Source organism: Corapipo altera, unplaced genomic scaffold (assembly GCF_003945725.1).
Source record: "Corapipo altera isolate COAL_440 unplaced genomic scaffold, ASM394572v1 59, whole genome shotgun sequence".
NCBI classification, from domain to species: Eukaryota; Metazoa; Chordata; class Aves; order Passeriformes; family Pipridae; genus Corapipo; species Corapipo altera.
Genome location: NW_020884917.1, coordinates 5,409,749 through 5,432,935, shown reverse-complemented (window position 1 = coordinate 5,432,935; position 23,187 = coordinate 5,409,749). Strand labels below are relative to the sequence as shown.

At 39.6% G+C, this 23,187-nt stretch overlaps 1 protein-coding gene and 1 long non-coding RNA gene across 14 annotated transcripts in view; one reads left to right on the top strand and one right to left on the bottom strand.

The window, feature by feature from the left end:
* LOC113953098 (mediator of RNA polymerase II transcription subunit 1-like) overlaps window positions 1-23,125 on the bottom strand; it is a 33,088-nt gene extending 9,963 nt beyond the window's left edge. The window contains exons 1-14 of one of the 13 annotated variants that reach the window (XM_027655858.1): window positions 22,851-23,122; window positions 21,703-21,900; window positions 9,991-10,094; window positions 8,774-8,858; window positions 8,357-8,411; window positions 7,770-7,902; window positions 6,728-6,756; window positions 4,535-4,606; window positions 4,366-4,440; window positions 3,158-3,228; window positions 2,277-2,342; window positions 1,752-1,860; window positions 936-1,060; window positions 462-574 (exon numbers count right to left, since the gene is read on the bottom strand). In XM_027655858.1, coding sequence (XP_027511659.1) covers window positions 462-574; window positions 936-1,060; window positions 1,752-1,860; window positions 2,277-2,342; window positions 3,158-3,228; window positions 4,366-4,440; window positions 4,535-4,606; window positions 6,728-6,756; window positions 7,770-7,902; window positions 8,357-8,411; window positions 8,774-8,858; window positions 9,991-10,062 — 1,005 coding nt within the window. In that variant the 5' untranslated portion in view covers window positions 10,063-10,094; window positions 21,703-21,900; window positions 22,851-23,122. Of the gene's footprint in view, window positions 1-461; window positions 575-935; window positions 1,061-1,751; window positions 1,861-2,276; window positions 2,343-3,157; window positions 3,229-4,365; window positions 4,441-4,534; window positions 4,607-6,727; window positions 6,757-7,769; window positions 7,903-8,356; window positions 8,412-8,773; window positions 8,859-9,990; window positions 10,095-21,702; window positions 21,901-22,850 lie in introns of all 13 variants that reach the window. The other 12 variants (XM_027655856.1, XM_027655853.1, XM_027655866.1 and 9 more) reach the window with 12 other exon arrangements.
* Window positions 15,989-19,590, top strand: LOC113953106. The gene is made up of 2 exons (XR_003529738.1): window positions 15,989-16,459; window positions 19,263-19,590. It is a non-coding gene; the product is annotated as an uncharacterized LOC113953106 (long non-coding RNA).
* Window positions 23,126-23,187: the final 62 nt, after the last annotated feature.

The window sequence follows — 23,187 nt, the reverse complement described above, 5'->3', positions numbered from 1 at the left end:
TGCCAATCCCTTTAAAAGAAATCAGTATACTCAGTGCTATCTAATTAAGAAATCTCATTTGTTAAAACAGTGTGACATACAGCATGATAAAGACCTTCAAAAATCTAGGTAAGTACCTTCTTGGGACTTGCTCCTCACACCAGTCAATAAGTTTCTTTCTTTTTAAGGCATTAATGATAAAGTTCTGAGCAATTTTTAGAAGAATAAACATTTAGGTTACACACAGACAAATCAGTGTGACTTCAGGAGCCAAGTACACAGTGTTTCATTAACAAGGATGAGAAACTCACTTACTCGAAAGGATCTAATATTGTTTCATAATTACTTGAACTATTTCCTAAAGAGCACTTAAATACTCTTGGGTTCTGGTAAGTCTACATTGCTTGTTTATGGGGAAATATAATTCAGTATACATGTTTTGCACAACAGCACAGTGTGTGTCAAATGCCCACTATACTCACCACAAAGAAACAAGATTCATTTGTAGACAAGTCTTCACTGCATTTGTCTTTTAGAGCAGACCAAACAATTAGCTCATACAGCGGAGCTAGTTTCAAGCCAGAAATCTGAATTCCTGAAACCAGGTAATTTTTTTATTATCAATTAGGTTATGACTGTAGGTTATGAAAGCTAATATTAAAAACAGAAGCAATGTTTTGAAAAGACAAAACCATTGATCTCTTTTCTTATTCCCCTTTTTTTGCTATTGGGAATTTGAGGTAGGGTGTTTTAACAGCTTTGTCCGTAACTGTCACGTCTTTCTTAGAACTTTTGAGCTTTGCACTGGTTGCTAAAATGTTACACTTCAGCTGATAAGACAGACTGTGTTCTGCCCCAAAAACAACTTTTTCCTCTTGCAACATTAACACTGGGCAATAAACAGCAAATAAGCAACGCACAGAAGTACTTAGTCTTAAAAAACAGTTATAACATGCCTGTGAGCCTGTGTATATCTTCAATACTGGATGAGGACATAGGAACAGGCTGATGAAACTTCAGCACAAAAAGAGCTGGCAAATCCATGCTGAGTTCATCAGTCAGTTGCAAAAAAGCAGGGTTGCTGGGAAAAAAAATTGTCATAATGAAAGTTTTTCTACAGAAATTGCCATACCAAGAACTCTTAGTGCAAGGCCACTATCAGGTCCCTAGCAGTCTATTATAGTCCAGACTTCTGACTTGAGAAAAGTTTTGCTTTATAAATGCAACTTTAACATATTAAAACATGCTTAATGTGAAAACTGGCAGAAAGAAAAAATGAGACACCTGAAACTGAGTGATGTTTGCTATAAATCATTCCAATGTGTTTTATTTTGGAAAGTTACTTCAGACATTCCCTCCAGCCAGCACTGAGATAGAGAGAAATAAGGTATCAATACCCACAGTGGGACAACAAACTATTTTGTATATTTTAGGTGTAGTATCTTTCAATATATGCTTTCTTTGCTCTGAAACTATGAAGGAGTTGATTGTTGAATACTAGGAAGTTAGGTAATATTGTTCCAGTGGCTTGCTCTGGCTTCAAAATCCACAGTTCAATGCAACTGACACAGTTAAATATGAACGCAATACCTTTAAAGTCCATTTGGGAAAACTGTAGAAACTACAGATTATAGAGGGTTTAGCTATGGAACATAATGCAATCAATAAAACAGAGCTGCCTGTTTTAGCAGAGGCGAAATCTAAATTATGCTGAAGTTAGCGCTGATGACTTGTAAATCCATTTCTGTACTGAGAAAAGTCCAGAGCCTCACCTGTCCTCTCCAGATTGAGGATCTACAATCAGTGGAGAAAGAGGAAGTTTGTGGAGCATATCAGTGCCTTCAATAGTTACAACTGTTTTTGTTCCACAAACCTGGGAACCTGAGGGAGAAAGAGAATTGCATTATTTTCCTCTTTTCAGTGTAGATTAATCCTATGCATGCAAAACATGCAAGGTCCTTGAAAGTCAGGTCCAACTGACAGCCACAGCGATGCAGGCAGAGAGAAGTCTGTGGTCTGCACAGACCACACCCAAAAAGCCAGAGTTGCCCAAAGATGACAGCAGCAATAGCTTCTTTTGAGACACACTATGAAACAGATCAAAAACATCACCGGTTATTTTCATGCTGAATTAGGCAGTTTATTGTGGGATATCACTACAATTTGAGTCAATATCCAAGAAATGGAAAGTAGTTTCCTGATAGACACTAAAATTGTGCTAAAGTGCATCTTATAAACAGTTCTACTAAATTAGAATTTTATTTCTTAGTTTCATTATTCTGCTTTTCTAGCTTTACCAGGATTTAGTTCTGCTTCCAAAATTTGATAGGGAGAAATGTAAAATTCAATGTTCATAGGAGTTCCTGAGGAATAAAAAAAGAAAAATAATGTTTACTACAAAGGTCAGAGGAAATACGTTAAATACCTTGAAACAAAGGTGAAAAAAAACAACACTGTAGATGGGCAGAGGGGATTCCTCGTAAGAGTACATCTCTAATTACAATTTATGTTCAAATCACAGGATTTTCTTAGCATAAAAGAGCTAAATCCTCCATGTATAAATCATCAGATATCTTTGAAATCATCAGATTAAGTTAATTTCTCTTGCACAATAGCCTGTTGTTCAGCCTTAAAAATATTAGCTGAACTTCTAGCTTTCAGTGAGTACTCCAAAATAAAAGGGAAAGTTGCACTACTTGCATAAGGGACACAAACTGTACAACAGAATAGTGGCAACATGTATTAGAAATACTTTTCTGAACTATAACACGTTCATGGTTAAAGCTCACTTCTGACACTGCAGGTGAGCCAAAAAACTTATCAACTGGCTATATTTGCCTTTTAGGCAACCAGAGCATTCTCTCAGTTACTGCTGCTGTCATCTCATGGTTACTCTAAACTGTGGTTTCCCACCTAACCTCAGAATATTGCTGGCTTTGCTTTTAGGCTGCTGCAAAGTCAATGTTGCAGCAGCTGATAAACCACCTGGCCTCCTTGTATTTTCTCCTTCTGTATGTGTGTACATTATCTGAGAATACAGGCACAATAAGTCTCTACAGCAGGTTTTATTTATAATAGTGGATCTTTCCTGTAAACAAAGATCAACTCAGTAGGGTTTTTTAATTACAATCCTTTGAATTTGGAAAAGGGAAAAGAGGGAGAAAAAGAAAAAAATCACCTCTGGTTCTTGGCACCAGGTGTCCTACTTTCCCATGAAGTATTTCAGTAACTCTGTTTACATCCTGTGTTCTAGTTCAAAACACATCTTGATTAGTGTTTCCTGAGTTGCAGTGCTAGCTAGGCTAACGTAAACCATAATTTGTATTCTTAATCAAAGGGAGATGATGCTTTCTTGCAAGTGGATTGTGTCTCCATTTGTTATGACATCTTCCAAACACCATCATTCCAATTACACATTACTTCTAGTACTTGGACTTCCAGTTTCAACCCTGTATCTGAACTGTTTCATGTTGCACTTTGATGTGCTATTTACCAGAAATGAAGGGGGTCAAAAGTGTTAGTGGTAATTGGTTAAGCAAAGAATGAGGAGATAACCTGGATAAACTAAAACAGAACCAGTCTCTAACCTCAAATGTGTTCATATAGCTGAATACATACAGCCATACATTTACATAGCTGTGTACTAAAGCTCTGCATTGCAGATGGGGCAAACAATCTATTTAACTCTTAAATAATACTTACTGAGATCAGTGACCAGCAAGGATACAGTATATTAGTTCACAGTGTTATTATGCTTCATAAGGGAACAGTGTGCAAAAATAAACCAAGAGTGTGTTTCAAGAAGGCTATACCTGCCAAGAGTACTTAATAGGCAAAATATCAGAAAAGATACTTCAAAAATCCAGAAGGAAAACATTGCCCTCAATTCTGATTTTCTGAAAGGAATGAAAAACCTTGTACAATTACAAGGCTTTAGAAAAATCTGTTCCCCATCCACTGTAATCCTATTCTTTGAAAGGAGAAATGAGAAAAGGAAGGAGGGCATCCACAACTCCTGATCTAAAACCTGAGCACAAATTGAGACACCTAAACAGCAGGACCCCAAAAGGTATATTTTACTTCTGCCACAGGGCAATCTAAACATGACAGCTGACTTTCAGATTCACTGTTTGCTCCCAGTGGGTGGTCACATGCACACACACCCAAGCTCTGCAACCAACCAGTTTCCCAGAAAGTCTTAGATAAAGCACAGGAGTTCAGTAGATCTTGTTTGCCATGCCTGGTGTTGACAAACTGCAGAAAGGCTTCCAGCTTTCCAGTGGGAGAAAACTCAGCGTTCCATATCTATATAATTAGATCAGTTAACTTGTTCTTTAGTGAAATGAAGGGGTGGAGGTGGAGGTAAAGGGACAGACTTTAAGTTACCTGTCCAGAAGAGACATTGAATAAAGGTCTTTTTCAAGGGCCTGCAAAGCAAGATATCCCTTAGCTTTCATTTCACTGGGAGAGAGAGAAGACAATGTATTATTTTAGTAAGTAAACAAACACAAGGCTACTGATCTTAAAAGCTTTTCAAGTAAAAACTAGCTGCAACCTGTTTCCTGGAATTTGATACATATTTGACAGGTCTTCTAAAATCTTTCCAAAGGCATCATAGTTCTTCATCCTAACAAAAAGAAATAATTGCTATTACACTACTAAATGAGATGGAAAATAACTCTTTTATATGAAACTTGCTAGAAAAAGCATAATTTCAGAGGTGCTTCCTCCTTATCAGATCTGGCAAGTAGCAGTACTGCTTTTCAATTTTCTTCGAAAATACCAGGAAACGTGAATCCTTGTTTTTGTTGCAAGAAGCACTGTGATTATAGCTGAAACTGCCACTGAAATAGGCACTACTAAAAGCAATAAACGTACATGAGACAAAATTTGACAGCTCATCAGTTGCAAAACACTTTTCTTGATGATCCAATAAAGCTTGTCATTCCCTTAATGCCACATGTATACATTGTTCTCTTCATCAAAATACCAAGTATTGTATTAATGCTGCATTTCACAGCACCTTGTGAGAGACACCCTCAATATAATTGATAAAAATAAAAAAAAAAAAAAGAGTGGGACAAGTGGCTTGGTGTATGAAGGAATGGTTCAGACTGCTCAAAACCCAGAATTCCCACAGATATCACAGACTGGATGTGATAGCCTGGAGCTCTGCTCAGACTAACCCACCAGGTATTAACTCACCTGCTTCAGTAGATTTTACTGAGTTTTACAGGTCTTAGTAGATTCTCTGGTGCTGCAGTCATGCCAACAGCTGTACTCAAGAAGACCTTTGTAGATGCAGCTACAACGTCGGTCACCAGAGACAAAAAAAACCTGCCTGGACTTTCATATTGGAACAAATCCTTTCAAAACAGGAACCTAAACAAGTCACTCAGCTCTTGCATGACTCTGCATTAGCTGGCTGGTTCATCATGATTTCATAGTTACTTTGAGACTCACAGGAAACATTACACATAAAACAAGCTGCCTTGCAAACAAATAAAATACTACACCAAAAGGTGTAGAAGGTATACTTGTGCTTTTTGACAAATCCTAACAAAACTAGGAGGGCAGACAAGTAGTACCCACGGTGCCATTGGTAATGATATTCACTCATAGCCAAACTTCCAGCAGTTAACATCACTGGAAGTCAAAAGTCTAGGAAAATGCAAGTTAAAGCTTTAAGACATAGCAGTTGATACCCATTAAGCTAATATAACTTAATTTCTGAGGAAAGAGAAGGCTGGGAAAACTGATAATGCATAATAGGTCCACTTAGAAGAGAGATGGAAACACTCAAGGTCAATGATATTCTTTCTCTCTCTACCTTCCTTTTCAACTATTCTGCCAAGGTATTTACAAAAGAATCCAATTTCTTAAATATACTTATTATTAGTAAAACCTGGAACCGTGATCATACTGGCTAGAGAATTTCTAAATATATGTTTAAAGTGGTGGCCTGACCTGGAACAGCAACTATTCAGACAGAACAAAACATGGTAATAATAATAAAAGAATGTATATATAGTGCCCTACTACCACATGAGAAAATTCAAGTAACATGTTCTTCTATGCATTCGCAAACAAACTCAGGCCATGTAATACCAGCTTGCTTTCATTGCTGTGACAGAAACCTGATGGACATGTAATTTAAAACATTTGCATAAGGACAATACAAAGACTATTTAGTATTTGATGGAAGGAGAAAGGGAAAAGTAATATCTAGTTTGGATCTGTCAAACTGCCAGTTCTGAATTGTCATCATCAGTCCATTACCAAAACTATGGGTTCAATTATAAGTTCTGTAATTCTTGCAATCAACACAAACGCCACTATTCAAAGGCTGTGTTCAACTGGCAACTAGAGCCAATGTATTGGGGAGTACTCTTTATCCTTTCTCCACTGAAACAGATGCATTTTAGCTGTTTTCAGTGGAGTGACTTGAGAAATAAGTAATGCCTGGAGTATATTTTCAAAATTAATGTTGCTACAGTTTTAGCCTTGAATTTACAAAGCGGAAGCAGGTAATAACAGATACAATAACCACCAACTTCCAATATGGAGCACGGGAAGCAACTGCCCACTTAAATGGAATCCAAAAAGGTGTCAGTTCTGTCATTTTCTGGATTCATATTTTTGGTTCCTGATTCTCTTTTTATTTTTTCTCTTCAGTTTTTACAATGAAACCATTCTAGCCTCAGGTACTCCGTTCCATTCAAAAGAGACCCTGCACATGATTGTTTACCTTAGAAGCTGCACCAAGTCATCACAAACCTACAGGAATAAGAGAGGAATTTCATCATTCTTGCCATCCTTTGTGAAGCATCTCTTAAAAGCATTTAATTGGTAATGATAAGCTTGTTCCCCATTACTTTTAAGTAGCTCAATGGTTAGCTTAAAAAAACCTCAACACACAAAAACCAGACTAACAGTACAATAGTTAAAACATAATATTACTCTAATAATTGGAAGAACAAAGGCTCTGTGAAAGAAGATAAAATTAATAGAAATAGTTTGTTGGTAAATATCTTTCTAGAAAAAAAACCAAATGCATCTTAGCCAGCCCAATTTTTCTTTTATTGGCTGTTACAGTGCTAGAATTCTCTGGGTATGCATTTCCATCCAGCACTCACTGATCAACAGCCCTGTGCTGGTTAAACAGAACAATTTGAAATTCCTGGGCTGACTGCAACTAAAAATTAAAAAGTTAACTTCAAAGTAATGTAATAATTTGGATACTTACTGATAAAAAACAGACTTTATAATCCCTGCCAACAGCTTGTTATATCTTTGATTTGAAGGACTGTCTATAACACTTAACAACTGAGGAACATGGTATGTGAACTTCAGGGTGATATTTTGTGAATAGTGGAAATTTTGCAAGAAAAACATCCCCACTAGTAGGAATACACAGACTCTTAAAGAAGGCAAAAACAGAATAGCTCCAAGACATCCACTGAGATTATATATTTCCTTAGTAGGAAAATACTTAAACCACCTGTTATTTACTGTATGAGAATACAAATATTTAGGTGGGATACCAAAAAATTTTTGGAAGGTGGGCATGTCAGCTGACTTTTACCATAATATTTAGCACTAGAATATTTAGTATTTGTAACCGAGTTCTAAGTCTAGGTGAGAGATTCAGATGCCTAAAGAAGTACTTAGTGTCATGTACAGGCTTGCAGGTGTGACAAGACCAAAAGGAAGCCAAAGCCTTACTGGCATGGCAGCTGGAGGCTAGGTGACAGACTACAAGGACATGAGAGGCAGAAAATTAATTTTACCACAGGAGCTTCTCCAAAGTGAGCCAACTTTACGTCCATCAGATTTCCATCCTTCTCCAGCTGAACTTCTAAATAAAACATCATTGATGTTATGTAGCAGGCAGTCCCACTGGGACTAACATGAACATTAAGTCTGAGGAGAGGAAAAAGAGAAAAAGGAAAAGAAAAAAAAAGCTTGTATATCTACAAATTCTGTCACATGAAAAAAGGAAATGGGGATAGTTCACTTGATCGTGGAAAGAGACACCAGGGATGCTTCAAAAATAACTCTTCCTTAGCTTAGCTTCTGAAAACTACTCAACCAGGCAATATATTTGTGCTCTGCTCTTTGCATTATCCTGTTGATCTGCTGAAAACTATTAAGCTCAGTCTGCAGCTTTGGGACCTAGGCATTCTTGTCCTCTCTTCACCCAACAACCTCCTCCACAAAAGGCTAAACAAAATAGGCAGTTATGCCAGTTCCAAGTAATACACTTCATTAGAACACCAATTCAAAAATAATATTGCTGACAAGCCATCCAGATGGTATTCCTCACTGGATTTGAGGCCATGCTTGCTCATTTGCATTTATTCATAAACAAACTTACCCTTTTTGTCTGGATAAAGATTCCAATGCATTCATCACAGAAAACATGGATTTAGCTGCAAAAACCAGAAATGCAATTTAATCAGACTGCAGTGAGCAAGAAGTAGAACCAGTTTTATCCTGCTTTAAACGGTATCATTTAGGTAATGAGAAAATAGCATTGCATGAATGACTTGTTATTAATGACAACTATTACTCTAGGATTAATAAGTGCTGTGCTGGGTAGAGATTATTCTCAGTATTTAAGAATAGCTATCACCTGAAAGTTTAGCCCAAAAATGAGTCACAAATCCCTTGTCTCATATCCACCTCAGTGTTTGTACATTTGACCCCTTTGTGCAGAATATCAGCAACAGAAAAGGATGGGGAGATTGCACAGAACGCTAAAAATACACTTAGTTATCCGACAGCTCATTACCATGTAATGTCCTCTCTATCTTCTCCATGCAAGAAAGCAATGGACTGTCTGGAGCATGGCTGACAGGCCTTCGCAGTGGGTTATCCTAGCACATTTGTGAAAACAAGAGACAGAGAAAGACTCCTTAAAATACTAGCTAAGAGACACAGCACGGATTCTCAGTACTACAAAACACTGGTTATTTGTTTTTGTCAAACAGAGGTTTACCTATGACTGTAGTCATCTCTAAAGAGGCAGCACTGAATGGATTTGTGAAAACATTATTGTGTAGTAATTACATACCAGATGCCTTTGGAGAACGGAGCAGCTTTCCATTCCCTTTTCTTTTGAGCTGATCACAAGACATGTTAGCTAATTTCATTGTGATGCTAGAGATAAACTAAGAAAATACTTGTTTGTGTTTTCATTTTAGAAGGAATATGCCTGAGCAAATAGAAGAGATCATTGAGTGCCACAGGTGTACTTGGTTAGAGTATAGTGAAAGTTTCAGCTGAAGATAGGCACTTAAGTAGCAAGCAAAGTCTCCCAGCTTCTCTTCAAGCTCTTGTCTGAAAACTTCTCATACTTCACACTTCAATTCACAGAGAACATTCACTGCTGAAGAGTTTTCACTATGTTCAAATTCAGGACACTGTTTTCAGAGCAAGGCTTGAGTTAAGCACTAATAAAAAGAAGCATGGAAACTAATGGGACTTTTTATACTAAGCTCGCAGCAGTTGTGCTAATCTGCTTTTTACAGATACGATTCTTAAATTAGCTACTGGAAGGGCAGGAAGCCTGGAGTGACTTAAGGTATGTCACAGCAGGAGAAAGTCTAGATAGCAGGTTTCAGACCAGTTCCTAAAAACCAGTATTTTCTCCCAGTCCTATGGGCAATAAATTGTCTTTACATACCATGAATATGGTAATGAGAATGAATGGAAAATAACCTAAAGTATTAGACAATCAGCACTAACTCCTGAATAATGCAAGAAGCAACCCCAAAAGTGTTAAAATTAGTCAGGAAAATTTTTGTATCCATTGTTGTAAGAAAAATCAGGAGTCAGGCTATACTAGGCACCAGGTTTTTGATGGGGTTTTCTTTTGCTTATTTTTGGGTTGAATTTTTTGTTTGGTTGGCTTTGCTTGTTTATTTTTTAAAGTCAAGCAGTTTTTTAACTACCTTGACAACCTGCTCTTACACCACATATCCTTCTCACCTAACCTGTGATTCTTACCATGCAAAAATAAACAAGTCTCAGTGTTTCAGTCCATGGCCTTTGCTGGTATTTTAAACACAACTGCTCCATTAAAGCATTTGTAGAAATAGCTGTCACAACACCTGAAAAACATGTCAAAATTCTCTAAATATAATGGCATGTATTTATATTGGCATCTAGAAATGTAGGAGGAAGAAAAATATAAAACCTTGCTAAGGTCATAGATGTTATGCTTCAAAGGAGGAGGTAGAAAGAAAATTTTTTGTTGAATTGTGCACACAAATATCTAATTTCTGTAAGACTTTTGACAGAAAATGGGTAGGGGAGATTTTGTATGGGTAAGTATTCTCAATATTAAATACAGATATGCAGCCCTATCTTCAGCTTGTTAAACAATTAGACTTTCTTTACCTATGCACAATTTCATATGTGTATGCTTAATAAATACCAAGGCCCTGCCTTGGATTTGAGACATCCAGATTTGTACACCCACCTCGAGCCTATTGTATGTAATTAGAGATAACTTTTTTATGATGATCGTGTTGTGATATTAGAACAGGTTGCCCAGAGAGGTGGTGGATGCCCCATCTCTGCAAACATTCAAGGCCAGGTTGGATGGGGCTCTGAACAACCTGATGTAGTTGAAGATGTCCTTGCTCACTGCAAGGGGGTTAGAGGAGATGGCCTTTAAAGGTTCCTTCAAACCCAAACTACCCCATGATTTTGCAGAGGATAATCTCAATGCAGAGGTGCAATGTGGTTTTTGGTGTGGTTTTTTTTTTTTCATTGGGACAGAATGAGAATGGGGCCAGGAGAAAGAATGTTTTCAGTCCATCACCTGTCTCCTTATAAATATTCTTTGTGGCCTTACACAGAATCCAGAGGTACAAAGAAAGTTTTTGCTGAGATGTGGTACTTCCATAACCATTAATTCCATCAGGAATAAACCTGGAGTGAATTTCCTAATACATCTGAGACAGGTAGGAAAACTCCAAAATTATTAACAAGAAATTGAGTCCCTGCAGCCTGCCACCCACTCTGCTCTGCCCCACAGAACCAGAAGAAATATTACAAAGGGCTTCTTTGACCTAGCAGGCACAAAAGCTGCAAAGAATTGTCCCTAGGAGCACTGCATGGGGAATGTCTACACCATTTGCATACATGAAGGAGGGATAGTGATCAGGCCACCCCAACCAGCTGGAAAAAGGGGAAGCAACAGACCCCCACTAACTCTTGCAAGCACCTTTACATGCCCCCACTAATGTTCCTACTCACCCATACATTCATGCTGACAGGAAAACTGCAACCCACCCTGTATCTCCATTCACACTGAGAAATCAAGTCTCCTACTTGTAGCACCTGTACTACAGCACCCCAGGTGTGCAGAAGGCTTGATGTCTCAAAAAAATAGTCCTCAGGTGTTAGTGTTTGAACCTGAGGCTAGATAAGCACAGCAACATCAACTCTGCTACTTTTTAGAAGGCATACCCTGTCAGCCATTCTCTTCCACATCTGTCTGATGAGATGGCATAATGTCTGTCCCCATCTTTTCAGAAGGTGTAGTATTATCAGAAAGAGACTAAGTTTAACTGGCTGAGAAGGGCAGGGGGAGGTATAATAGCAACAATCACTCAGCAAAATAGGCAAGCACTCCATATGGAAGCCTTTAGTCTAGCTCAGAGGTGGAAGGAGTTTAAAAAAAAAAGTAATATAGCTATCTCTAATATTTGTGTTGTATTTCACAGAATCACAGAATACGCTGAGTTGGAAGGGTCCCACAAGGATCACTGAGTCCAACTCCCAGCCCTGTGCAGGACCATCCCCAAGAGTCACACCATGTGCCTGAGAGTATTGTGCAAACACTTCTTGAACTCTGTCAGGCTTGGTGCTGTGACCACTGCCCTGGGGAGCCTGTTCCAGTGCCCAACCACCTTCCAGGCGAAGAACCTTTTTCTAATATCCAACCTAAGCCTCCCCTGAGACAAGTCTGGGCCATTCTCTCATGTTTTGTTACTGATCACCACAGAGAAGAGATCAGTGCCTGCCCCTCCTCTTCCCCTCCTGAGGAAGTTGTAGACTGCAATGAGGTCTCCCCTCTGTCTCCTCTTCTCCAGGCTGAACAGACCAAGTGACCTCAGCCACTCGTCATACAGCTTCCCCTCAAGGCCCTTCACCATCTTTGTTGCCTCCTTTGGACACTCTCAAACAGCTTAATATCTTTCCTATATTGTGGCGCCCAAAACTGCACACAATATTCAAGGTGAGGCTGCCCCAGCTCAGAGTAGAGCAGGACAATCCCCTCCCTTTACCAGCTGGTGATGCTTTGCCTGATGCCCCCCAGGACACGGTTGGCCCTCCTGGCTGCCAGGACACTGCTGACTCATATTCAACTAGCCATCAACCAGGACCCCCAGGTCCCTTTCCATGGCACTGCTTCCCCAGTCTGTCCGTACATGCAGGGTTGCCCCATCCCAGGTGGAGAATCCAGCACTTTCCCTTGTTTAACTCCATACGGTTAGTGATTGCCCAGCCCTCTAACCATCTTTCTATACTGCTTATTGCCATTAACATACTCGAAAAAACTATTTTTATTGTCTCCCACATTTCTGGCCAGCTTCAAATCCAGCTGAGCTTTGGCTGCATGAATCTTCTCCCTACAGCAGCAACATCTCTGAATATATATTTGTGTATCCTTTTGTGGCCACCTCATGTTGCTAGTCTGCTTCTACATAGGAATCAGTCCACAATGGCCGTGGGAGGTTCAAGATTTAATCCTGGACATTTGTATAGGCAATAGCTTGAAATGTGTTCACTGGGGAATGCCAGGTCTACAGCAAGAAGAACATGTCTCCTGCATAAACCCTGAGTGGCAGTGTTTCAGGATACCTTTCAGCATACTTTCTGTTATCAGGTGTCACCAGTCATGTGGCACTGCCTGAAATAGTCTCATATCACATAAAAGAGGTGATTTTGGATTTGTATGTAGGAACCTGAGTAGAAACTAACCGGTTTGTTAGCCTCACCAAGATTACAGAAAAAAATAAGCATGGGCCTAGGAATTCCAGGAGAAGTATAAGATAGTTGACAAAAAGTGGTATTTGTCTCCAGACAAGTGTCGAGCACACTATTTAGGGAAAGTCAGTGCAGATGAAAGAGTTAAATATGTTTGCATTGCAGCTTTACAAATGTGATCAAGTAAATTAATGATGTAATTCCACACTTGTGGTAGATCACACTTCCCTAAAATTATTGGCTTGGTTTATACTATTAAATATTCATTATTTTTAAACCTGACATTAAGAGTGACTATAGGTATAATCATGAGCTTTACCTGTGACTTGGTGCATGCATTTTAAAACATGTTTTCAGCATTTCTAGGGAGGCATTTTAGCTTAGGTTTGCTTGACCAATGTATTGAAATGTTTTCTGCTGAGCAAGAACATGTGCTATCCCTCATGTAAAACAAGTAGGTTGCCTCAGTCCAGATCATGTGAATGGGTATGTGCCCATAAGACACACCACAACTTGGTAGTGCTTAATATTTTTGTGGTATTTTTCATAAACGTTTGCCCAGATCCAGAGCTCCTTGGAGTCTCTGTGATCTTGATACTGACTCCAGTGGTTTGATCACATCCTGAACAAGCAGATAAGTAAACTATTTGTTGACTCTCTTGAAGAGAACACTTCCAAAATAATGGAAGGAAACATTCCACCGCTTACCTTGTCTGCATAATAGCTGTTCTGCAAATAAACAGAGAACTTGAAGTTTAATTAGTCACAGTCCAGCATGGTTGATAAGCCTAAAATACGCTTTTATTTTTAAACACAAAAAAGCCTTTTCCATTGTGCTCAAATGTATGTATTTAGGTAAATAAATTTGCATCATTTTTCCAGGATAGGGGCAGTACCAGACTTTCATACAAGACAAATATTCCAAGACAAATAGTAGCCTTCACACTTACATAAAATTGTAGCATTGGCTAAAATCGCACATGAGAAACAGCAGCTTAAGGATTGTCAGAAAGTTCCTTGGAATGAGGTGTTGTTCCAGTATTCAGAACCGTCATATCAAATTACTGCACTCAAGAGGAGAGTGAAGAATGATGAATAATTAAAAATGTTCTACTTATAGCTTCTCAGGCATATTAAATACACAAATGTTTAGCTGGGTCAGTTCATAGGAAAAAAAAAGCCAACTGGTCAAGCATTATCATCAGTATGGAAGATAATCAGAATTACCACATGAATCCTGAATGCCCACTGCTCTAGATTACTCTCTCTCTGACTGTTCATCAAAAACTGTTCCTGAAAGAATCTTTCATGTACACAGTGACTAAATAAGTTGTCCTCAGAGAAAATCTTCTCCTGCTCTCAAATAATTGCTGGTTATCTTACCTCTTTTAAAGGGTAAAACTGGTATGCTTCTAGTACTTGGCATATTGTGTCATGGCTTTCTGCATCTTGCTAAATTCCTGACTCGAATCTGCTTCACAGTGCATGTCCTGCAAACATTGTGATTCATATGCAAATAGCATTTTGTAATTTCATAGTTCTAACATTTCTGATGATTTTTTCATTTCATAGAATGGTAATTTGTTTTTCTTAGAAAGAATCAACATATTTTCTACTCATATTCTTGCATGAATTCAAGTAAACTATTTGTTTCAGTGAAGATACTCTAAATTTATTACAGAACAAGAGAAAGCTTTGCTCACTGTTAATACATCTTAATCGTAGCAGTTTGGAAAATACTCCAAGTATTCCATAATCAGTGCAACATTGGTGTATTTTTTTGTTTCTGGTTTCTTTTGGTGGTCTGGGAGTTGCTTTTTTCTATTAATCTTATATCTAGCCTTGATATTTTTTTTCATCTGAAGAATAAAAATCAAAATAAATCACCAGCAGTATATCTTTACTGGCCTACTTCCAGTGGTTTCTTGGAATGGCATCTTTCCAGAAGCCCTCAGCTGAACTACTGACCAGAGAAAATAGCAGCTACATAAGAGCCCACAGTAAGCCTAAATACAGAACTTGGGCCTGGAGCAGTCAGTGAAAACCAGTGGTTCCAGTTAGAACGGCAGGATGTGTCACTGTGATTATGAGATCAGAGGTAAAATTGTGTTCTTTCACAAAGTGCCATGGGATTTTAGAGTGATCAGCAGTGATAGGGTATGTAACTGGAACACAAATCAGTGTTTACCAAAAATGACGAGCATTCAAACAATTCCTTTATCTATCCTAGGTGCTCTTCTGTCTAAAGTAGGATAAAACCAGTGCTGCTTAACTTTTATGACCCATAGCCTAGTCTGATATGGTCTGTAGTTTAAGACTTTACAACCCATAAATACTACAATATGTTCTGTCATCTTTCCTTCACTCTCTACATCATCTCCAGTTATGAAGTGTGAATATTTAGTTCCTGAGAGTAACATCAGAATGTTGGTGACTGTATTTTATTTCACTACAGCCATATAGACTGAGACCATTTTATTTTATGACTTACTGAATAGCACTTTGGCACTGTAGTCTGAGGCACTTAACACTGGCAGGCTTTGACTGTTTCCTACTCTTTCACTGAAAGTGATTAAGATCCTTCAAAGCCAAAGGCTGTTTAGACAAACAAAAAAAATAGGTCCATAGCAAATGACTATGGATGCAGAAATGCATTAACACTGACAGGGCATATCTCTTCCTCAGCACAGAGTCAAGATATGGTTAACATGTGATTTCTGCTTGACATTAGCATTATAATTTCCAAGTAGTTCTTGTCTAAGTCTTTTTTCCCAAAGGCACTAGAACCACACAACCACGACTTAAATAACCTCATGAATGAACATGTGAGGGCTGGCTTCACAAGCACACATTTTCATTTACAAGATTTCACAGGACACCAGAACTGGTATTCATAACTGAACATTTCTCATCTTTCTAAGACTCATTTTTATAACTAAAATCAGGTGTTGACATCAGTAAGCTGAAATCAATGGAATCCATCACTTAAGGGCTGCAACAGCTCTCCTTCAAGATAGAGATAAAGTGAATGCAGCTGATACATAATCTGCACAAAATGGCAGAATTAGTAATGCCCCTACTATGTTGTAGATGCTATTGTTAGAAGATGGGAGGTGGAGGAGGAGGGGAGGAGAATGGGAGCTTAAGGTTAGTTGAGGAGCTGAAAATAATGAGTACTGAGGTGGTCACTGAGGTAGAGAAGAGGTGTAATAGAGAAACAGAATAATGTGTTTAAAGGAGCTTTCCGACAGTATGTCTTAAAACTAACCACACAGGAGCCAGCTTAATTATCTTGCTTTTCTAGATTGGGCTACAGAGACATGGGGAGAGGAATGGACTCCTGAAGCACTGGCCACAGAACTAGAAACCAAACTGCAACTTACCCGAGTTTGCTCTAGCACATCCCCACCAGAAGTAAGAAGGAAACCTTCAGTGAAAGAAAGAGTTGGGGAAAGGGACTAGAAAATCACAATAGGTAAGACTGTAAAAAGACATGGAAAAAGCATGAAGTAAGTACGAAATGATGGGAAACGATGAAAAATGGGAGCAATAAGAAAGGAAGGATACGGAAAGCAGAAAATACATTAAAAGATTAAATAATTATATAGACAACACTAAGATTAGAAAAATATTTTTACCTTTTTTTTGTTATTTTTCATAACAGAAAAGAGAAATTAATTTAGATCTACTCTGAGCTATTTTAAAACGATTTTGGTTTGGAGATGATTGTTAGGCTTAAGTATTCTGACTGAATATATATCAGGATATGGATTATATAACATGCAGACTAAAAAAAGAAACAGCACTCAGTGGCACATACTGATTTCAGTAAAATAGTATGTGGGAAGGGCACATTTTTCAGGAAAGGCAATACCACAAAGGAGCTCAATCCCAATAAATGCCAATTAAAGATGTTACACAAGTGCCATGTAGACAGGTATTCCACATGAAGTAATTTTACATCATTCTATATTGAAGCTAATTAAACTATGAAGACTTGTTGTAAATACACATTCTATTATACATTTTAATGTTTTTATATTTAAGACACTTGGTAATTCATTAATCATGTTCTTAAAATGTTTTTGTCTATTTTAATATCTTATGAACCAACTCTGCTGTAACCTTCAGTTCTCAGATTTCCAGATTCCTATTCTACTACTGGAATGATATAATTTCTTCTAGTTCTGTTGAATGACCAGATGAATGACTGCAAACTCATCATTACTCTTGGATTCCTTGTTATTCAAGTCACTTCAGTGCACTTTCTCTATAGGCACAGTGCACTTTGGTGTGAGTTACCTTTTCAAACTGGTAAGAAAGCTGTAAGTGTTAAGCACCATGACTAGCTCAGACAGAATACTAAGAATGTCATTTGGACAGCTAATAGCGCTAAGGAAATGCAAGTATCTTATTACCCAACAGCCTATTACAGTTGTACCACTATGGGGATTTTTTAGGGAGTATGTATTTGTTTGCAAGTGTAGAGGTACACGTGTGACAGGTTTGCAGGCAGTCACAGATGATGTGAAGCTCCTAGGAAGCTGATCCATTAAGATGTCCTTGCACTGAGCAAGAGTAGCAGGAACAACTGCCCACACAATCTTTGTGTGTGTGTTGACTTGTAGCCTTCAGAATCTGTACTGTATTGCATATTTACTTATCTGTGAACATCACAAAAATATTCCCTGGGTTGTATGTGCTGAAAAAGCATAGAGAAAGAAAGACTATACCTACTTTGTAGAGCTTAACCTCTAAATGTAAAAGGCAGACGAAAGTTGGGATGGGAAACAGAGGAACTGGCAGAGCAGATTAGTGACACTGTCAGAGTATGCTGTGGTTTAACGCAGCAATTAAGCACTTTGCAGCTGCTCACTTGCACCCCTGCAGCAGGATGGGAGGAAGAACTGGAAGGGTAAAAGTGATAAAGCTCAAGGGTTGAGATAAAGACAGTTCAACAGGGAAAGCAAGAGCCGTGTACACGAGCAAAGAGAAACGAGGAATTAATTCACTGCTTTCCATGATCAGGCAGGTATTCAGCAACCTGGAGAACAGCAAAGCTCCACCACATGTAACAGTTACTTGGGAAGAGAAACACCATCACTCCAAAAGTCCCCACTTTTCCATCTTCTTCTCCCACCTTTTACTGCTGAACATGACACCAGATGGTCTGGGTCATATGGGATATCCCTTTGATCAGTCAGGGTCAGCTGTCTCAGCTGTGTCCCCTCCCAGCTTCTTGAGCACCCCCAAGTCTCCTCACTGTTGAGGCAGCGTGAGAAGCAGAAAAGGCCTTGAATCTGTGGCAAGCATTGCTCAGCAACAACTAAAACATCGCTGTGGGTTATCAACACTGTTTTCAGCACAAATTCCAAACATAGCCCCATACTAGCTACTATGAAGAAAATCAACTCCACCCCTGACAAAACCAGAACAGAGTAAAACTGAGATTACTTGAATCCCAATCCAGTAGTCTGTCACCTAAAACCTGAAGCTGTACTGCCCAACAGCAGGCACCAAAATAAGCTTTGTCACATCAGATTCTCCTGCTAGTTTTCAGAGTGAAACAGGCACACTCAGAGGGAGATTTGACCCCTCCAGTATGTGCACCACCCTCTCAAGGCAGCCATTACTCTCTGATGTGTAAAGAGGGAGCTATCTCCCAAGTCTGCCCTCGGGCATACCAGCTGGGCATACCTCAAGAGTAGTATGTCCTTAAAACCTGACCAGCCCTTACACAAAAACACAGAAAAGCACAGTTACAAACTTGGGAAGTATGGGTATGTTGATAATTAGCCAAGCAATAGTTTAACATACTCTTCACTCATTGTTACTTATGTTTTCTCACAACTGCTACAAACTGAAGGCAGGTAAAAGCTTCTAGCTCTTTCCTTTTTGGGGGTGTGTGCGTGTTGTGTGTGTGATTCTCCTCAGAATATATGTAGATTTTGGCTGGGTGATTTCTTTTCATCCATCCTGCTACTTAGAAACTCCATTAAATCACAAATACATTTCATGCATCCTTATGTATTGGTAGTAAAATGTTGTCTAATAAATTCGAATACAGTTGTGCCACCAGCATAAAAGAGAAGAAATTAACCATAATACCAGGAAATCCTACCTTCCTGTATCGATTTCAGTTCAGCAATACTTCACAACACAAAGGCCCACACACCCACAGACTCAGCACATGTCAGGGTAATTGATTTGGGCTCAAATATGAGGGTGCCCTCAAAAACCAGTAAATGGTTTTGTTCTCTTTCTCTTTTGTCCCTTAGAAAAACGAAGTCTCTCTCACTCTGGAAGATTTATTGAGCTCTTAAAGGAAGAATGGATGATTTATGCATGATAAGGTGGTTTTCCAAAGAATATGGTTCATTCATTCATGTCAACAGAAATCTAAGATAAAGTTACAGTGTTAAATTATGCATACTTTAGATATACATTGTGCGCTATGAAATGTGTGTTAAAGTAAAGGGACAAGTATTTTTTGTTCCGTGGGAACGGAAGTTGCACATCAATGTTTTTCCCAAAGATTTGGACATGTTTTGTCTGATATATCCACTGTATCTTTAGCTTTTCAAAATAAGTGGAATTCTTGTATCAGTTGATTTCTTAGCTTTATTATAGTACATAATGCAAATACTACTAGCACACAATTCATTACATCTCTGCCTAATTACACTTTGTAATTTTTCCCTGCAAGTATTTTACATGCAGAGCTGTACTGGCACATATGCTAATACATAACAAAAGACAACCATTACCTACATCCTTAGAGCCACATTGCAAATGTCTACAGTACTGCCTCTAGAGTTTTAGGTACTCATGGTAGCATTTAAACACCAGAGAGCAGGGAGCAATTCAAACCTGTTGCTGCCTTGGGCTGTGAACTCCTAAGTTCTTATGCAGTCAGAAGAGTGAAATAGCTACAACACCTACTCTCCTCTGACAGGTTGCACTCTCACACTGATGAACCAGAGCCACACCCTAAAACATAACAGGTGCTGTAGAGATGCTCTCACTGTGGTGACTTGTTAGCAATTGAATAGGAATTCTTAATGTAATGCATTTTCATGGAAATACTTCTATTAGTTTTGAGTTAAAGAGCTCATTTTTTCCACTTCAGTTAGGCAAGGTGCCAGGGGACGCTTCCAAGCAAAAGATGAAGGGTATACTATAAACTCATTTTAATTGCATTATGATACGCACCTTAGGCCACAAAATAAAAATTCAAAATAAAATTGCATTTGTCGTCAGATAGCTCTACAGGGAGATCAGAAGGACAAAGGCTACGTCCATTAACAAGCACCATGGTGCAAAATGGGGAGCGAAGTCCCTCCCACTGTAAGTGAAGAGCAGGTTTGAGACCACCTGATTAAACTGAATAGCCACAAGTCCATGGGGCCTGATGAGATGCTTCCCAGGGGCCTGAGGGAACTGGCTGATGTTGTTGCCAAGCCACTCTCCACCATATATGAAAAATCCTGGCAGTCAGGCGAAGTCCTCAGTGACTGAAAAGAGGGAAACACTGCTCCTATTTTTAAAAAGGGGAGAAAGGAAACTGGGTACACATTGGAGACCCTCATCCCTGTGGCTGGGAAGACTCTGGAGCAGATCCTCATGCAAGCAATGTTAAACACGTATGAGACAAAGAGTTGATCCAAGACAGCCAGCACAGCTTCACTAAGGGCAAATTGTTCCTGATCAATCTGGTGGCCTTCTGTGATGGAGTGATGGTTGACAAGGGAAGATTGTCATCTATCCAGACCTCTGTAAGGCCTTTGACCTGGTCCCACATGACATCATTATCTCCAAATTGGAGAGACATGGATTTGATTGATGGACTATTTGGTGGATAAGGAATTGGCTGAATGGATGGAGACAGAGAATTGTGGCTCTGTGTCCAGGTGGAGGCCAGTGAAGAGTGGTGTTCCTCAAGGCTCTGTCTTGGGACTGGTGCTCTTTAACTTATCAGCGACACAGAAAGTGGGATCAAGTGCACCCTCAGCAAGTTTGCAGACGACACGAAGCTGAGCAGTGCATTTGGCACAACAGATGGAAAGATGCCATCTAGGGGGACAAGCTTAAGAAGTGGGTCCATAGGAACCTCATGAAGTTCAAAAAGTACAAGTGCAAGGTGCTGCACCTGGGCTGGGGCAATCCTAGATATGAGTCCAGACTGGGAGAACAATCCACTGAGAGCAGCCCTGTGGAGGACTTGGGGGTTTCTGTGGATGAAAAACTGCACATGAGCCAACAGTGTGTGCTTGCAGCCCAGAAGACCAATGGGAGATAGTGATACGACAAGGGGGAAATGGTTATAAACTAAGATTAGCTCTTACAAGAAATTCTTTATTGTCAGGGTGGTGAGGCATAGGAACAAGTGGCCAAGAGATGACGTGGATGCCCCATCCCTGGAGGTGTTCAAGGATGGGGCTCTGAGCAACATGTTCTAATGGGTGGCGCAATTGCCCATGGCAAGGGTGTTGGAACTAGATGATCCTTAAGGTCCCTTCCAACTATTCTATATAGCATAAGGGCATATATATGCATAGGGGCATTTCCAGAGTGAAAGAGGTACCAGCAATGCCCTGGTAAACCACACTGTGCCTTACAGGGCGAAGGCTGTTTTGGACTAGCTCTAGTCTTGAAAGAACAAGGAAGTACTGAATGGCTGCACACATCAGCATTAATGAGACCTTAACTATAACTCACCCACTCTTCCAATGGAAGGGTTCTGGAATATGTAGTAAGAACTAATACAGTATAGAGATACTCAAAGGGCTGCAGAAGTTGGGCCAGGATTTCTTGAAGACTCCTGAATCATTGTGTGTACAGGATCATGCAAAGACTCTTCCAACCTTTTCATGGTCTCATGAAAAGTCTATTCAGAGCTGGCATGCAAACTTTTCCCTGTCACGAAATACCAAAACCATTTTGTGTCTTCTTTTGGCTGCTTGGTTGACTCAATGTTACCAGCTTTTCTTTCCTTCTGTCCTTTTTTTCCCCTCTCCATTTAACAGAATCCAACATTTCTTTAAGTAAATGATTGTATTTGGTATTTTTATCAGAATGATTTGCATCTGGAATTTGCAAAAATTAGCTCATACAGAAATGTGAGGCCAGTGAACTAAATCCTAGAGGGGTATGTACTAAACACTGACTAAATATCCAAGATTAAAAAAATTGCAGAAATCAGAGCACAGAGAAAAACAATGAAGATTTTAAAGTGCACCTGCTTTGCAAACAGAGTGCAAAAAAAATGGCTGCATGAGGTGAACACCAAGATCAAAGTTTTCCATCTGAAGTGATAAAATCTGGAATTTCCAGACTTGGAAACTACCTTTAGTCCAGTAGTTATGTGGAAGAGGGGAGCCTTCAAAATAATTTGTATTTTCTGTGACTATTGCAGTTACAGCCTGAAAGCCAAAGACTCAAAATGAGCAGCCAATTTCGATATTATGCTTAGGTTTCGTTACATCACTTACATCATGAGTTTAAATCATGATGTGTGTACACAAAGCTCCCATTTATGTCCATGATTTAGCAGTTACAGTTATTAAGGCATCGTTGCTATTATTTCAATTATTGTAATTAACATGGAAACTCTCTTATCTCCTTGTTCTGGCATGTATAAAATCCTCCATGCATTGAGTGGTCCCTGACTATTAAAAATAAAAAACCAAAACCAAAAAATCCCCAAACCTCTAAGAGTCGCAGTGCTTAATTTTCCCTTCTGCCAGTGATCCTTAAACTCAGCTTATTTAATGCTTCCTCAGCTTGTACTTGTCCCTGGAGGAAAGCCCCACTAAAAATAACTGTTTGTAAATCTAGCGACAGATGTGAGGAATTTATCTCCTTACCACGGCAGGACACGCCTCGCCTATCCTCCAGACCGAGGATTAGCTGGCAGGCAGGAGGGACAGACATCGGGCTACGATGTTTCCTCACTGCCTCCCTGCAGGGTTTCGGCCGAGACAAAGGAGGAGAAGCAGGGAAAGAAAGCAGGTGCTGTGGGACGAGCGGGACACGGCCCCGCACCGGGATGATTCCCCCGGGGCAGGAGCGGGCACGGGGCGCGCGCCGGAGCGCGGGGGTGCCTCCCGTCCCTCCCCGCCCGTCACCCGCCGCGGCCGCACACACACAACGGCACCGCCCCCGCCACGCTCGGCGCGCGCCCTGGCCGGAAGCAGCACCCTC